General features: G+C 38.5%; 1 protein-coding gene across 3 annotated transcripts in view; it reads left to right on the forward strand.

Annotated features, from left to right (window-relative positions):
- The window catches only part of EPB41L5 (erythrocyte membrane protein band 4.1 like 5), a 169,135-nt gene that overhangs the window by 135,096 nt on the left and 16,133 nt on the right, over positions 1-17,906 (forward strand). For 2 of the 3 annotated variants that reach the window (XM_050752704.1, XM_050752705.1), the window contains exons 20-21: positions 523-587; positions 15,566-15,659. In XM_050752704.1, the coding sequence (XP_050608661.1) occupies positions 523-587; positions 15,566-15,659 (159 nt within the window). Of the gene's footprint in view, positions 1-522; positions 588-728; positions 14,089-15,565; positions 15,660-17,906 lie in introns of those variants that run through there. The other variant, XM_050752707.1, reaches the window with a different exon arrangement.

Genomic DNA, 17,906 nt, shown 5'->3' on the forward strand with positions numbered 1-17,906 from the left:
CTTTGGGAGGCCACGCAGGTGGATCACTTGACATCAGGAGTTCGAGACCAGCCTGACCAACATGGTGAAACCCTGTCTCTACTAAAAATACAAAAATTAGCCAGGTGTGGTGGTGCACACCTGTAGTCCCAGCTACTCGGGAGGCTGAGGCAGGAGAATCACTTGAACCTGGGAGGCAGAGGTTGCAGTGAGCTGAGATTGCACCACTGCACTCCAGCCTAGGGGACAGAGTGAGACTCTATCTCTAAAAAAATAAAACATGGGTGCATTATTGAGAACCATCTAGTAAGATCGTATGAATTTGTATACAAAATAAAAAATGAATCTTTGATTATTAATTTAGGTATGGGGTAGGCTTGTACTAGGTGCACTGCTGATATTTCCATAGATAAGGTATGATTACCTCTAATTTTAATTGAAGCAAACTGAAGTTTCTATTTTTACCAGAAAGAAATGTAAATTTCTTGTTACTTTAGTATCCTCAACAAAGATTTACTTTTCTTTAATATTTCATTTTCTTAGGTTACAAAAGAAGATAGCTTATTAAGTCATAAAAATGCCAATGTTCAGGATGCTGCCACAAACAGGTACAGTTCTGGATAGACTGAATTAAATTGATGTTCTTATCTACCTTTTTTGTCTTTTTTTTCTTCTCAGTCTATCACCACATGGTTTCAGGATGTCTGTCTGAAAGATAGCTTGAATTCACTTTATTGTATCTGTTACAGACCACTTAGTACCTAGTTTTATATTTGAAGATGTTCCTGATTATTCTCCCAACATTCCCATTTATCTTCAACTGATTCAAACCAACAGAGCAGAAACCATCTTAAAGATATGTATAATCTTTTCAGTTACCTGGTAAGGAGTGTGTATTATTCTCTTACAGTAAACTTTGGTGTCATCCTGTTATCACAATGGCCTTGTTTTTATCAACTTACTTGCCATGGGTTCTCACAGTAGCTGAGTAACTTTCTTTGCTTCTCCCTCCAAGTCTCTTTTGCCCTTCTTCTCTTTAATGAGTATTTTGCCATTTATTTGTCTTGTTAGTTAGGCTTTTATTCTATGCTTTATGGCAATTGATTTTCTTCACCACTGTGAATCTAATGTTCTGTGCTTGATGTTAAAATATGTTGATCAAATAAATGCTGTTTCTTTATTATTCAAAACGTAGTCAGTCAAGGGTTTTATGATTAATCATACTCAGTTCCAGATACCGTAATCAACATAGCACTGCACATAGCATGCATAGTATATAGCACTTTATGTAATAGTTAGTACTCAACAAAAGTACCAATTGGTGATCAGGGTAAAGCTAGAATTAAAACTTGACCTTGTAACTAATTCTGATTACCAGGCACAGTGTCTCAAACCTGTAATCCTAGCACTTTCAGATGTCAAGGCTGGAGGATCACTTGAGGCCAGCAGTTTGAGATTGGCCTGGGCAGCATAGTGAGACCCTGTCTCTACAATTAAAAATAAAAAATTAGCTGGGCATGGTGATCCCTGCTATTGTCCTAGCGACTCAGGAGACCTAAGAGGGACAATTTCATGAGCCCAGGAGTTTGAGGCTGCAGTGAGCTATGATCGCACCACTGCACTTCATTCTGAGTGACAGAGTGAGACCTTTTTTTAAAAAAAAAAAAAAAAAAAAAAAAAAAAAAAAAAAAAAAGGCCAGGCACGGTGGCTCACGCCTGTAATCCCAACACTTTGGGAGGCTGAGGCGGCTGGACCACCTGAGGTCAGGAGTTCGAGACCAGCCTGACCAATATGGTGAAACCCCGTCTCTACTAAAAAATACAGAAATTAGCTGGGCATGGTGTAATCCCAGCTACTGGGGAGGCCAAGATAGGAGAATCGCTTGAACCCAGGAGGTGGAGGTTGCAGTGAGCCGAGATCGTGCCACTGCACTCCAGCGTGGGCAACAGAGCGAGACTCTGTCTCAAAAAAAAAAAAAAAAAAGTAAAGAAAATTCTAATAACAACTGTTCATACTAACATTTCTAGTACTATTGTTATTATTGAAGTTTTTCAGAACAACCTTGTCAAAATTTTTTGTTTGCCAGGAGAAGGGTAATGAGGACAGGACTGCCCTGTATTCATCAGAAGTTTCATTGAACTCTTGAAGCTGGAAAGAGCCTAAAACATACCCCAACTTTCTTCCAGATTTATATTTCTAAACAGCTGTTCATATTTTGAATAATCTATTTTTCCCCTAGGATTTCAAATGCATCCTTTGAAATATGCTAGGTTCTTATATAAACATGGGTGTATTTCAGGATGTTTTCCTTCTCTGTTAATCTATTTTTCCCCATGCCATACCACACTGTTTTGTTTTACTGTACCTCCTTTTTAAAAATGCAGTATTTCAGGCATACAGACACTATGGAGAAGTATATAATTCATACCTGTATACCAAATATCAAGCTATGTCACATGTTAACATTTTACCATAGTAGATTTAGATCATTTTTCTTTCAGTTTTTACTGACATAATTCACATACCACAAAATTCATTCTTTAAAAATACACAACTCAGTAATTTTACAAAATTGTGCAATTATTACCACGATAATAAATTCTAGAACATTGAGAATGTTCTAGAAACACCATAGGTCTAGAAACTCCTTACCCTTTCCAGACCTTAGGTAAGGTAGAAACCTGCATACTCACTCGGATGAGTATTATAGTGAGTATGAAGGTTTCTACCTTACCTAAGGTCTAGAAACACCATTAGCAGTCACCCCACATTCTGCTTCTTCCCCAGCACCTGGCAACCACTAATCTACTTTCTGTCTCTGTGGATTTACCTACTCTGGACAGTTTATGTCAAGGGACTTATACAATACATGTCCTTTTGTGCCTGGCTTCTTACATTCAATGTAATATTTTCCAAGTTTGTCCATATTGTAGCATATATTGGTACTTTATCCCTCCATATGGCTAAATAATATTCCATTGTATAGATATACCACATTTACTTGTCCATATATCAGTTGGACATTTGAGTTGTTTCCACCCTTTGGCTATTATGAATAAAGCTAGAAATGAATATTTGCATACAAATTTTTTTGGTAGATATACTTTCAGTTCTCCTTAGTATATACCTAGGAGTAACACCATTTCTCCTCAGTCATATGGTAACTCTATATTTAACTTTCTTAAGAACTGCCAAATGTCTTCCAAAATGGCTGTAACATTTTTCATTCTTACCAGCAATGTATGAGGATTCCAACTTCTCCGTGTCATTGACAATGCTTATTATTCTCCTTTTTTATTATACTCATCCTAGTGAGTATGAAGTGCGTCTCATTGTGGTTTGATTTGCAAATGCCTAAGGACTAATGATGTTGAACATCCTTTCGTGTATATGTCTTCTTTGGAGAAATGTCTATTAAGATCATTTATTTTTGTAGTAACAACTTCATTGATAAATTTGATTCAAATAACACATGATTTATCCATTTAAAGTGTGCAATTCAGTAGTTTTTAGTACATTCCGTATTTAGTACAGATACATGCAACTGCCACCAGTAACAAATTTCAGAATATTTTCACCACCTCAAAAAGAAATCCCCTGCTCTTTAATTGTAACTCCATCTACCCTGCACTGCCTTTCCCCTAATCCTGAGGAAGCACTCTTCTACTTTCTGTCTCTATAGATTTACCTATATGGACATTTCATATAAATGATATTCTGTAATATGAGGTCTTTTGTGTCTGGCTGCTTTCACTTAGCATAATGTTTCCAGGGTCATCCATACTGTACTATTATATATCAGGACTTTATTTCCTGTTATGGCTGTATATTTCATCGTATGGATATACCACATTTTGTTTATTTATTCATCTGTTGATAGACATTTAGATTGTTTCCACCTTTTGGCTGTTATGAATATTGCAGCTACGAATAGTCATGTACAATTTTTTGTTTGAACAGTTTTTCAGTTACACATCTAGAGTAGAATTCCTGAGTCATGTGGTAATTCTAATTTTAACCTTTAAGGAACTGCCAAACTGTTTTCTACAACTAGTGCACCATTTTCTGTTCCTCCCAGTAATGAGTGAGGGTTTTTATTTCTTTACACTCTCATGGTATTTCACTGTACTTTTTTTTTTTTTTTTTTTTTTTTGAGACAGAGTCTTGCTCTGTCACCCAAGTTGGAGTGCAGTGGCATGAGCACAACTCACTGCAGCCTCAAACTTAGGCTCAAATGATCCTCCCACCTCAGGTTTCTTAGTAGCAGGGACTACAGGCACACGCCACCATGCTCGGCTAAGTTTTTTTTTATTTTTAGGAGAGACAAGGTGTCACTATGTTGCCCAGGCTGGTCTTTGAACTCCTGAGCTCAAGCGATCCTCCCATCCCAGCCCTCCAAAGTGCTGGAATTACAGGTGGTAGCCACCGCACCCCGCCTTAGTGTACTTTTGATTTGCGTTTCTCTAATGATTAAGAATGTTGGGGATCTTTTTTATACTTTATGTTCTAGGGTATATGTGCACAAAGTGCAGGTTTGTTACTTATGTATACATGTGCCATGTTGGTGTGCTGCACCCATTAACTCATCATTTAAATTAGGTATATCTCCTAATGCTATCCCCCCTCCCTCCACCCCACAACAGGCCCCGGTGTGTGATGTTCCCCTTCCCCATCCAGGTGATCTCATTGTTCAATTCCCACCTATAAGTGAGAACATGCAGTGTTTGATTTTCTGTTCTTGCGATACTTTGCTGAGAATGATGGTGTCCAGCTGCATCCATGTTCCTACAAAGGACATGAACTCATCCTTTTTTATGGCTGCATAGTATTCCCTGGTGTATATGTGCCACATTTTCTTAATCCAGTCTATCAGTGATGGACATTTGGGTTGGTTCCAAGTCTTTGCTATTGTGAGTAGTGCCACAATAAACATACATGTGCATGTGTCTTTATAGCAGAATGATTTATAATCCTTTGGGTATATACCCAGTAATGGATGGCTGGGTCAAATGGTACTTCTAGATCCTTGAGGAATTGCCACACTGTCTTCCACAATGGTTGACCTAGTTTACACTCCCACCAACAGTGTAAAAGTTTTTCGGTTTCTCCACATCCTCCCCAGCACGTATTGTTTCCTGACTTTTTAATGATCACCATTCTAACTGGTGTGAGATGGTATCTGATTGTGGTTTTGATTTGCATTTATCTGATGGCCAGTGATGATGAGCATTTTTTCATGTGTCTGTTGGCTGTATGAATGTCTTCTTTTGAGAAGTGTGTTCATTTCCTTTGCCCACTTTTTGATGGGGTTGTTTTTTTCTTGCAAATTTGTTTGAGTTCTTTGTAGGTTCTGGATATTAGCCCTTTGTCAGATGAGTAGATTGCAAAAATTTTCTCCCATTCTGTAGGTTGCCTGTTCACTCTGATGGTAGTTTCTTTTGCTGTGCAGAAGCTCTTTAGTTTAATGAGATCCCATTTGTCAATTTTGGCTTTTGTTGCCATTGCTTTTGGTGTTTTAGATATGAAGTCCTTGCCCATGCCTATGTCCTGAGTATTGCCTAGGTTTTCTTCAAGGGTTTTTATGGTTTTAGGTTCTAACATTTAAGTCTCTAATCCATCGTGAATGAATCTTTGTATAAGGTGTAAGGAAGGGATTCAGTTTCAGCTTTCTACTTATGGCTAGCCAGTTTTCCCAGCACCATTTGTTAATAGGGAATCCTTTCCCCATTTCTTGTTTTTGTCAGGTTTATCAAAGATGAGATGGTTGTAGATGTGTGGTATTATTTCTGAGGGCTCTGTTCTGTTCCATTGGTCTATATCTCTGTGTTGGTACCAGTACCATGCTGTTTTGGTTACTGTAGCCTTGTAGTATAGAAAAAATTGACACAACATCACAATTGAAAGACCTAGAGAAGCAAGAGCAATCACATTCAAAAGCTAGCAGAAGACAACAAATAACTAAGAACAGAGCAGAACTGAAGGAGATAGAGACACAAAAAAATCCTTCAAAAAGTCAATGAATCCAGGAGCTGGTTTTTTGAAAAGATCAACAAAATTGACCACTAGCAAGACTAATAAAGAAGAAAAGAGAGAAGAATCAAATAGATGCAATAAAAAATGATAAAGGGGATATCACCACTGACCCCAAAGAAATACAGACTACCATCAGAGAATACTATAAACATCTCTACGCAAATAAACTAGAAAACCTAGAGGAAATGGATAAATTCCTGGACACATACACTCCCCCAAGACTAAACCAGGAAGAAGTTGAATCCCTGAATAGACGAATAGCAGGCTCTGAACTTGAGGCAATAATTAGTAGCCTACCAACCAAAAAAAGTCCAGGACCAGATGGATTCACAGCTGAATTCTACCAGAGATATAAGGAGGAGCTGGTACCATTCCTTCTGAAATTATTCCAATCAACAGAAAAAGAGGGAATCCTTCCTAACACGTTTTATGAGGCCAACATCATCCTGATATCAAGGCCTGGCAGAGACACCACAAAAAAGGAAAATTTTAGACCAATATCCCTGATGAACATCGATGCAAAAATCCTCAATAAAATACTGGCAAACCGAATCCAGCAGCACATCAAAAAGCTTATCCATCATGATCAAGTTGGCTTCATCCCTGGGATGCAAGGCTGGTTCAACATACACAACTCAATAAATGTAATCCAGCATATAAACAGAACCAAAGACAAAAACCACATGATTATCTCAATAGATGCAGAAAAGGCCTTTGACAAAATTCAACAGCCCTTCATGCTAAAAACTCTCAATAAATTTGGTATTGATGGAACGTATCTCAAAATAATAAGAGCTATTTATGACAAACCCACAGCCAATATCATACTGAATGGGCAAAAACTGGAAGCATTCCCCTTAAAAACCGGCACAACAGGGATGCCCTCTCTCACCACTCCTATTCAACATAGTGTTGGAAGTTCTGTCCAGGGCAATCAGTCAAGAGAAAGAAATAAAGGGTATTCAATTAGGAAAAGAAGAAGTCAAATTGTCCCTGTTTGCAGATGACATGATTGTATATTTAGAAAACCCCATCGTCTCAGCCCAAAATCTTCTTGAGCTGATAAGCAACTTCAGCAAAGTCTCAGGATACAAAATCAATGTGCAAAAATCACAAGCATTCTTATACACCAATAACAGACAAACAGAGAGCCAAATCATGAATGAACTCCCATTCACAATTGCTTCAAAGAGAATAAAATACCTAGGAATCCAACTTTCAAGGGATGTGAAGGACCTCTTCCAGGAGAAGTACAAACCACTGCTCAATGAAATAAAAAGAGGACAAACAAATAGAAGAACATTCCATGCTCATGGATAGGAAGAATCAATATCGTGAAAATGGCCATACTGCCCAAGGTAATTTATAGATTCAATGCCATCCCCATTAAGCTACCAATCACTTTCTTCACAGAATTGGAAAAAACTGCTTTAAAGTTCATATGGAACCAAAAAAGAGCCCGCATGGCCAAGACAATCCTAAGTCAAAAGAACAAAGCTGGAGGCATCACGCTACCTGACTTCAAACTATGTTGGGGATCTTTTCATGTGTTTATTGGCCATTCGTATAACTTCTTTGGAGAAATGTCTATTCAAGTCCTTTGCCCATTTTTTAATTTTATCTTTATTTTGTTATTTTTTAGAGACATTATTGCTTAATCACCCAGGCTGGAATGCAGTGGCATGATCATAGGTCACTGTAACCTTGAACTCCTAGGCTTAAGCGATCTACCTGCCTCAGCCCTCTGAGTAGCTAGGATTACAGGCACACACCACCATGCCCAGCTAATTTTAAAAAACAAATTTTTTTTTGAGATAGGGTCTCACTAAGTTATCTAGACTGGTCTCAAGCTCCTAGCCTCAGGCAATCCTCTTACCTTGGCCCTGCAAAGTGCTGGGATTATAGGTTTGACCTATTGTGCCTGCCCACCCCATTTCTTTTTTTTTTTTTTTTCCGAATGATAAATTACCATGATAGATTACCCATTTTTAAATTGGGTTTATTTTATTGTTGAGTTGTAGGAGTCCTTGATTGAATATCAATTCCTGATACTAGACTCTTACCAGATATATGATTTCGAAATATTTTCTCCCATTCTGTGGATTGTCTTTTCACTTTCTTAGTGATGCTTTTTGATGGATAAAAATTATTTGTTTTGATGAAGTCGAATTTATCTACTTTTCTTAGGTTGCTTCTGCTTTTGGTGTTTTATATAAGCAACCATTGCCAAATTCAAGATCATAATGATGTACTCCTATATATATATATATATATATATATTTAACAGTTGCATAGCTTTGGATAGAACTTCCAGTATAGGAAACTTATATTTAGATCTTCCATCTATTTTCAGTTAATTTTTTTAGCTGGGCATGGTGGCTCATGCCTATAATCCAGGCTGAGGTGGGAGTATTGTTTGAGCCCAGGAGTTTGAGACCAGCCTGGGCAACATAGCAAGACCCCGCCTCTACAATTTTTTTTTTTTTTTTTAAACTAGCCAAGCATGGTGGTGCATACTTGTAGTTCTAGCTACTTGGGAGGACTGCTTGAGCCAGGAGGTTGAGGATGCAGTGAGTTGCATTCATGCCACTGTACTCCAGCCTGGGTGACAGAGCAAGACCCTGTCTCAAAAAAAAAAAAGAAAAGAAAAATTGTATATGCTGTGAGGTAGGGGTCCAACTTCATTCTTTTAGTTGTGGATAAACAGGTGTCTCTATCCTAGATCTTGGCAGTCCTATCAATCAGTTGGTCGTTTCCTTCTGGTCCTGGGCTCTGAGTTCTATTCCATTGATCTATATGTCTGTCCTTATGCCAGTGCCATGCTGTTTTGATTACTGTAGCTTTGTAGTAAGTTTTGAATTAGGATGTGTGAGTCTTCCAACTTTGTTTTTTTTTTCCCCAAGATTCTTTTGACAATTAAGGATCTCTTGACATTTTGTATAAATTTTAGAATCAGCTTTTCCCTTTATGCAAAACAGGCTGCTGGGATTTTAATAGGCATTACATTGAACCTATAGATTGCTTTGGTTAGTACTGTAACTTTAACAGTATTAAGTCTTCAGATACATGATGTAGGATGTCTTTCCATTTATTTAGGTGTTCTTTAATTTCAGTGGTGTTTTGTAGTTTTCAGTGTGCAAGTCTTTTGCCTCCTTGGTTAAATTGTTTCCTAGGTATTTACATGTTTTATGCTGTTGTAATGTTGTTAATTTTGTTTTCAAACTGTTCAATGCTAGTGTATAGAAATACGACCAATTTTTGTGTATTTATCTTGTATTCTGCAACTCTGCTGAGTTTATTAGATCTAATAGGTTTTTTCTGCATTTTTTTTTAAGGACGAAGTCTTGCTCTTGTTGCCCAGGCTGGAGTGCAATTTCAGCACGATTTCAGTTCACTGCAACCTCTGCTTTCTGGGTTCAAGCGATTCTTCTGCCTCAGCCTCCCTAGTTGCTGTGATTACAGGCCCCCACCAGCATGCCCAGCTAAATTTTTGTATTTTTAGTAGAGACAGGATTTCACCATGTTGGCCAGGCTGGTCTCGAACTCCTGACCCCAGGTGATCTGCCTGCCTCGGCCTCCCAAAGTGCTGGGATTACAAGCGTGAGCCACCACACCGGCCAGTTTTTTCTGTATTCTATAAGATTTTCTATATACATGATTATGGCATCTGTGAATAGTGATAGTTTTACTTCCTTATTTCCAGTTAGGAAGTTTTTATTTCTTTTTCTTACCTGATTGCTTTGGCTAGAACTTGCAATACAGTGTTGAATAGAAGAGATAAAAACTGGCATTCTTATTTTATTCCTGAAAGGGATAAAGGGAAAGCTTTCAGTCCTTCACCATTGAGTGTTGTGTGTGTGTTTTTCATATATGCCCTTTACCATACTGTGGAAATTCCCTTCTGTTCTGTTTGTTTTTATCATGAAAAAGTGTTGCATTTTTGTCTTAAGCTTTTTCTGCATCAATTGAGATGCTCATGTGTGGGATTTTTTCCTTCATTCTGTTAATGTGATGTGGTCTTCTGATACTGAACCACTCTTGCACTTCTAGAACAAATCCTACTCGGTCGTGTTATATAAGCTTTTTAATATTCTTCTGGATGCAGTTTGATAGCATTTTTTAAGGACTTTTGCATATATACTTATAAGGGATATTGGTCTGTAGGTTTGTCTAACTCCTGGCGTCAAGCAGTCCTCCTACCTCAGCCTCCCAAATTGCTGGGGATTATAGCTGTGAGCCAGCATGCCTGGCTGGTTTGTAATTTTCTTACATTGTCTTTATTTGACTTTGGTGACAGGGTAATAATGTTGGCCTCATAGAATGATTTAGAAAGTGTTCCCTCTTCTTCTGTGTTTTGGAAGAGATTGAGAAAGACTATTGTTAGTTCTTTAAATGTTTGGTAGAGTTCACCAGTGAAGCTATGGTCCTGGGTTTTTTGTTGTTGGAAAGTTTTTGATTACTGATTCAATCTCTTTGCTTGTTATAAGTCTTTTCAGATTTTCCATTTCGTCTTGAGTCAGTTTTGGTAATTTGTTTTCAGGAATGTTTGCATTTCACCTAGGTGATTTAATTTACTGGAATAAATTGCTCATAGTATTTTCTTCAAATCCTTTTTGTTTTTTACTGAGAGGCTCCACTATTTTTAATTTCTGATATTAGTTGAATCTTTTTTCTTCCTCATAAGTCTAGCTAAATATTTGTCAGTGTTGTTGATCTTTCAGTGAACTAACTTTTGGATTTAAGTTTTTCTTAATAGACATCTACAGAACTGTCCACCCAAAAACAACAATATACATTCCTCTCATCACCACATGGCACATACTCTAAAGTTGATTACATAATCGAACATACAGTATTCCTCAACAAATGCAGAAGAACTGAAATCAGAGCAGCCACTCTCAGACCACAGCACAATCAATCAAATTTAGAAATCAAGACCAAGAAATTCTCTCAAAACCATACAGTTACATGGAAATGAAATAACCTGCTCCTGAATGACTTTTGGGTATATGATAAAAATAAGGCAGAAGTCAAGAAGTTATTTGTAGCTAGTGAGAACAAAGATATGACATACCAGAATCCCTGGGACACAGCTAAGGCAGTGTTAAGAGGGAAATTTAGGTCAGGTGCAGTGGCTCACGCCTGTAATCCCAGGACTTTGGGAGGCCGAGACGGGTGGATCACGAGGTCAGGAGATCAAGACCATCCTGGCTAACACAGTGAAACCCCATCTCTACTAAAATACAAAAAAAAAAATTAGCCAGGTGTGGTGGCGGGCACCTGTAGTTCCAGCTACTCGGGAAGCTGAGGCAGGAGAATGGCGTGAACCCGGGAGGCGGAGCTTGCAGTGAGCCGAGATCGCACCACTGCACTCTAGCCTGGGCGACAGAGCAGGACTCCATCTCAAAAAAAAAGAGGGAAATTTATAGCACTAAATGCCCACATCAAAAAGTTAGAAAGATCTCAATTTTAGCAACCTAATATCACAACTAAAAGAACTGGAGAATCAAGAGAAAACCAACCCCCTAACAGAAGATAACCCCTAACAGAAGATAACCAAACTAACAGAAGATAAGAAAAAAACCAAGTTAGACCTGAACCGAAGGAGATCAAGACACACACACACACACAAAACATTGAAAAGATAAATGAGACTGGGTGTGGTGACTCATGCCTGTAATCCCAGCACTTTGGAAGGTGGAGGTGGATGGATCACTTGAGACCAGGCATTCAAGACCAGCCTGACCAACATGGCGAAAGCCCATCTCTACTAAAAATACAAAAATTAGCTGGGCGGGGTGGCACACGCCTGTTATCCCAGCTACTTTGAATGCTGAGGTTCAAGAATAACTTGACCCTGGGAGGTGGAGTTGCAGTGAGCCGAGATTGCACCATCACACTCCAGCCTGGGAAACAGTGAGACTCTGTCTCAAAAAAAAATCCAACAAACCACAAAAGATCAATGAATTCAGGAGTTGTTTCTTTTTTGGAAAAAAATAATAAAACAGACCATGAGCTAGACTAATAAGAAAAGAGAGAGGATCTAAATAAACACAATCAGAAACAACAAAGGAGATATTACTACTGACTCTACAGAAATACACGTAACTATCAGAGAATATTACAAACACCTCTATGCCCATAAACTAGAAAATGTAGAAGAAATTAATAAATTCCTGGACACACACACTCTCTCAAGGCAGCCAGGAAGAAATTGAATCCTGAACAGACCAATAATGAGCTCCAAAATTGAATCAGTAGTAAATAGCCTACCAAACAAAAAAAGCCCAGGATTAGACGGATTCACAGTTGAATTCTATCAGATATGCAAAGAAGAGCTGGTACCATTACTACTGAAACTATTTCAAAAAATTGAGGAGGAGAGACTCCTCCCTAACTCATTCTACGAAGGCAGCATCATCCTGATACGAACACCTGGCAATGACACAACAAAAAAAGAAAACTTCAGGCCAGTATTCTTGATGAACATTGATGCAAAAATACTCAACAAAATACTGGCAAACTGAATCCAGCAGCACATCAAAAAGCTTAGCCACCACAGTCAAATAGGCTATATCCCTGGGATGCAAGGTTGGTTCAGCATATGCAAATCAATAAATGTGATTCATCACATAAACAGAACTAAAGACAAAAACCACATGATTATCGCAATAGATGCAGAAAAGGGTTTTGATAAAACTCAACACTGCTTCAGGTTAAAAACTCTCAATAAAATAAGTATTCAAGGAACATACCTCAAAATAATAAAAGCCATCTCTGACAAACCCACAGCCAACATCATACTGAATGGGCAAAAGCTGGAAGCATTCCCCTTGAGAACCGGCACAAGAAAAGATACCCTCTTCTCACCACTCCTGTTAACATAGTATTGGAAGGCCTACCCAGAGCAATCAGGCAAGAGAAAGAAATAAGGGGAATCTAAATAGGAAGCGAGGAAGTCAAACTATCCCTGTTTGGAGATGACATGATTCTATATCTAGAAAACCCCATAGTCTTGGCCTGAAAGCTCCTTAAAGCTGATAAACAACTTCATCAAAGTCTCAGGATACAAAAATCAGTGTTCAAAAATCACTAGCATTCCTATTCACCAACAATAGTCAAGCCGAGAGCCAAATCAGGAATGCAGTCCTATTCACAGTTGCCATAAAAAAAATAAAATACCTAGGATTTTCTTGGTTTCCAGGGAGATGAAGGGTCTCTACAAGGAGAGCTACAAAACACTGCTTAACGAAGTCAGAGATGACACAGACTAATGGAAAAACATTTCATGCCCATGGGTAGGAAGAATCAATATCATTAAAATAGTCATATTGCCCAAAGTTATTTATAGATTCAATGATATTTCTGTTTAACTACTGATAACATTCTTCACAGAACTTGAAGAAACTATTTTAAAATTCATATGGAACCAAAAAAGAGCCCAAATAGCCAAGGCAATCCTAAGCAAAAAGAGGTAGCTGGAGGCATTATGCTACCTGACTTGAGACTGTAGGGCTACAGTAACCAAAACAGCATGGTACTGGTATAAAAACTGACACATAGATCAATGGAACAGAATGGAGCCCAGAAATCGTGCCACACACCTACAACTATCTGATATTCGACAAAGCTGACAGAAACAAGCAATGGGGAAACAGTTCCCTATTCAATAAATGGTGCTGGGATAACTGGCTAGCTATATGCGGAAGATTGAAATTGGACCACTTCCTTATACTATGTGCAAAAATCAACTCAAGGCAGATTAAAGACTTAAATGTAAAACCCAAAACTATAAAAACTCTGGAAGACAATCTAGGCAATACCATTCTGGACATAGGAACGGGCAAAGATTTCATGAAGAAGATGCTAAAAGCAATTGCAACAAAAGCAAAAATTGATAAATGAGATCTAATTAAAGAGCTTCTGCATAGCAAAAGAAACTCAGCCAAGTAAGCAGAAAGCCTACAGAATGGGAGAACATTTTTGCAAACTATACATCTGACAAAAGTCTAATATCCAGCATCTATAAGGAACTTAAGCAAATTTACAAGAAAAAAAAAACATTAAAAAGTGGGCAAAGGACTTGGACACCTTTCAAAAGAAGACTTATATGTGGCCAACAAGCATATAGAAAACAATTCAACATCGCTGATCATTAGAGAAATCCTAATCAAAACCACAGTGAGACACCAACTCAACCAGTCAGAATGGCTATTATTTAAAAAAAATCAATAACAGGCGAGGTTGCAGAGAAACAGGAACGCTTATACACTGTTGGTAGGAGTGTAAATTTGTTTAGCCATTGTGGAAAAACAGTGGGTGATTCCTCAAAGGCCTAAAACAAATACCATTCAACCCAGCAATCCCATTACTGGGTATATACCCAAAGGAATATAAATCGTTCTGTCATAAAGACACATGCACACGTATGTTCATTCCAGTATTATTCACAGTAGCAAAGACATGGAATCAACCTAAATGCCCATCAGTGGCAGACTGGATTTTTAAAATGTGGTATGTACACACCTTGAAATACTATACAGCCATAAAAAAGAATGAAATAGAATGAAATTGTGTCCTTTGCGGAAACATGGGTGGAGCTGGAGGCCATTATCCTCAGCAAACTAACACAGGAACAGAAAACCAAATACTGCGTAAAGTGGTAGCTGAATGATGAGAACACATGGAAACATAGAGGAGAAAAACAGACAGTGGAGCCTGTCAGAAGGTAGAGCACACCAGGAGGGAGAGGATCACGAAAAATAACTAATGGGTACTAGGCTTCATACCTGGCTGACAGAATAATCTATACAACAAACTCCCATGATACAAGTTTACCTGTATAACAAACCTGCACATGTACCTCTGAAGTTAAAAAACAATTATACTTTTCAGCTTCAAAGTTGTTAATTCATTTTTATAATTTTTCTTATTTATTAATATTCTACATTTGTTGGCACATTGTTTGCTTGATTTCCTTTACTTCTTTGTCCACGGTTTCATTTTTTAAAATATTGATGCACTATAGATGTACTTTGTTTCAGGGTACATGTGATAATACATTAAGCACTTGGTGGGCACTTAGGTCAGTTCCATATTTTGACTGTGGTGAGTAGAGCTACAATAAGAATGGGAGTGCAGGTGTCTTTTTGATATATTGATTTTCTTTCTTTTGGATGTTTACCCAGTAATGGAATTGCTGGACCACATGGTCATCCTCTTTTTAGTTTCTGAAGAACATCCATACTGTTCTTTAAAGTTGCTGTACTAATTTACATTCCCAGCAGCAGCGTAAGAGGGTTACCCTTTCTATGGGTCCTCACCAGCATCTGTTATTGCCTATCTTTTTAATTATAAAGCCATTTTAACTGGAGTGAGATGATGTCTCATCGTAGTTTGAATTTGCATTTCCCTGATGATTAGTGATGTTGAGCATTTTTTCATATACCTTTCCCTACATGAATTTGTTGCACTTCTTTCCTAAGCCCCTTCTTTGAAAATCCTGCCTGGACCCAGGTCCTATATGATGTGAGTTTATCTTTTTCTTCCTAGTGCTATGTTAAATGAGAATAATGTGCCCCTCCCCAAAGAGTCTCTTGAGACTCTGACGTATATCACACCTGCCGACAGTGGTTCTGTTCTAAAGGTAAGAATACTTTTACTTCTTAAAATTTTTGCCAAAGACAATTTTGAATTGAATCTTGCAGTGTAACCAAGGTCATCCAGTGATTACTGATGGACACTGGGACTTAAGATGTGAGAAGAGCGGCTGAGCACAGGGGCTCACACCTATAATTCCAGCACTTTGGGAGGCCGAGGCATGTGGACCACTTGAGCTCAGGAGTTTGAGACCAGCCTGAGCAACATGGCAAAACCTGTCTCTACGAAAAACACAAAAACTTAGCTGGGCATGGTGGCATGTGCCTATGGTCCCAGCTTCTCAGGAGGCTGAGACAGAAGGATCACTTGAGCATAGGAGGTGGAGGTTGCAGTGAACTGAGATCACACCACTGCACCCAGCCTGAGTAATAGAGTGAGACTGTCTCAGAAAAAAAACAGATGTGATAAAAGGATTGAGCCACAGTTCTCTAGGGAGAATCCTGTTGCCACACCACTCACAAGAGGATCTTAGGGATTCTTCTCCAGTTTGTGTGTACTTTGTTTATATTTTGGGGCTGGTTTTGGATGTTGGCTATGCTTTCACTCATATTTCCTTTTAAGATACAGTGTTGCATGCAAATAGTGACTAAGTGTTTCTTAGATGAAAGAATTAAGGGATCTTGTTGAATTAGTAGTTTCATTTACTCTAGGGCAGGGGTCCCCAGTCCCTGTGCTTTGGACCGGTACTGGTGCATGGCCTGTTAGGAACTGGGCCACACAGCAGGAGGTGAGCTGCAGGCAACCATTGTCGCGTGAGTTCCACTTCCTGTCAGATCAGCTGTGGTGTTAGAGTCTCATAGGAGTGCAAACCCTACTGTGAACTGTGCACACGAGGGATCTAGGTTGCTCACTGCTTATAAGAATCTAATGCCTGATGATTTGAGGTGGAACAGTTTCATCCCAAAACCATACCCCACCCGCAAACCTGGTCCTTGGAAAAATCGTCTTCCACAAAACTGGTACCTGGTGCCAAAAAGGTTGGGGACTGCTGCTCTAGGGAATGTAAGCTGTGTGAGAGACTTGACCTGTTTTGTTCGTTGCTGTATCCCTCAGGCTGGTCTCAAACTCCTGCCCTCAAGCAGTTCTTCTACCTTGGCCTCCCAAAATGCTGGGGTTATAGGTAGCCTAAGTGTCTCAAATAGTACCTGGCACATAATAGACACTAAATAAACATTTGTTGATTGAAACAAACTTTTTGAAATAACAGAGACCTATCACTAACTACATTGCAACATAACCAGCTCATCTCAACTTCTGCCTTTTCTGTATCCACTTGCTAAACCCCTTACCAATTCAGAAATCATAGAAACCCAGTTTATTGCCAATGAATGTTTTAATTTGCAAGTTAAATTAAAAATTGTCCTTGCACGAACACTTACCATTTGTCTCTTTTATTGCATAATGTACATCTCTTGTAATTTGCCAAATACTTCACAAAAAGGAAAAATTAAAAATTACTTGTATTCTCACTACTCAATGAAAGTGTATGGTTGGTATTTAGGTATATAAGTATCTTTCAGATTTGTAGGCTTAAAGAAAAAACCCAACCTAAAATATCTTCAGTCAGGCATTTCTTTTCTGCTGATTAAAATCTGAAAAGATACATTGACTAATCATTGGAAATCATTAAGCAGAACCTGAGATGTTTTTAAAGCACAGAAGGACATTTAGTTCAAAGATTTATTGCATATATAATATGTACCAGACAACTTATTACGTATTAAAGATTTAAAAATGAATGGATGAAACATGGTCTCAGCTTAACTGCCTATAGTCTAGTGGGAGAGAGAATTGTAATACATTGTGGGAGAGACTTGCACAAGCTGTTATGGTGCACTTAGTCCAGGCAGCAGGGTGGGAAGATAAGGGAGAACAATTTTTCATGTTTTTGTGGTTTAAATTAAGTTGCATGTTGAAATATGAATAGGAGATTCTCCAAGGCGTGAAGGCATATAGGCAGAAATGGAAATGTGTAAATGAGTGGCTGAGTGTGATGGCTCATGCCTATAATCCCAGCACTTTAGGCCAAGGCGGTAAGATGGTTTGAGGCCAGAGTTTGAGACAAGACTGGGCAACATAGGGAGACCCCATCTCTACAAAATTTTTTTTTAAAAATTAGCCAGGCATAGTTTTACATGCCTGTAGTCCTGTCTTCTTGGGCAGCTGATGTGGGAGGATTGTGTAAGCCCAGGAAATTCAGGCTGCAGTGAGCTATGATTGTACCATTACACTA

The sequence above is a fragment of the Macaca thibetana genome, chromosome 12, assembly GCF_024542745.1.
Source record: "Macaca thibetana thibetana isolate TM-01 chromosome 12, ASM2454274v1, whole genome shotgun sequence".
Lineage (NCBI taxonomy): Eukaryota > Metazoa > Chordata > Mammalia > Primates > Cercopithecidae > Macaca > Macaca thibetana.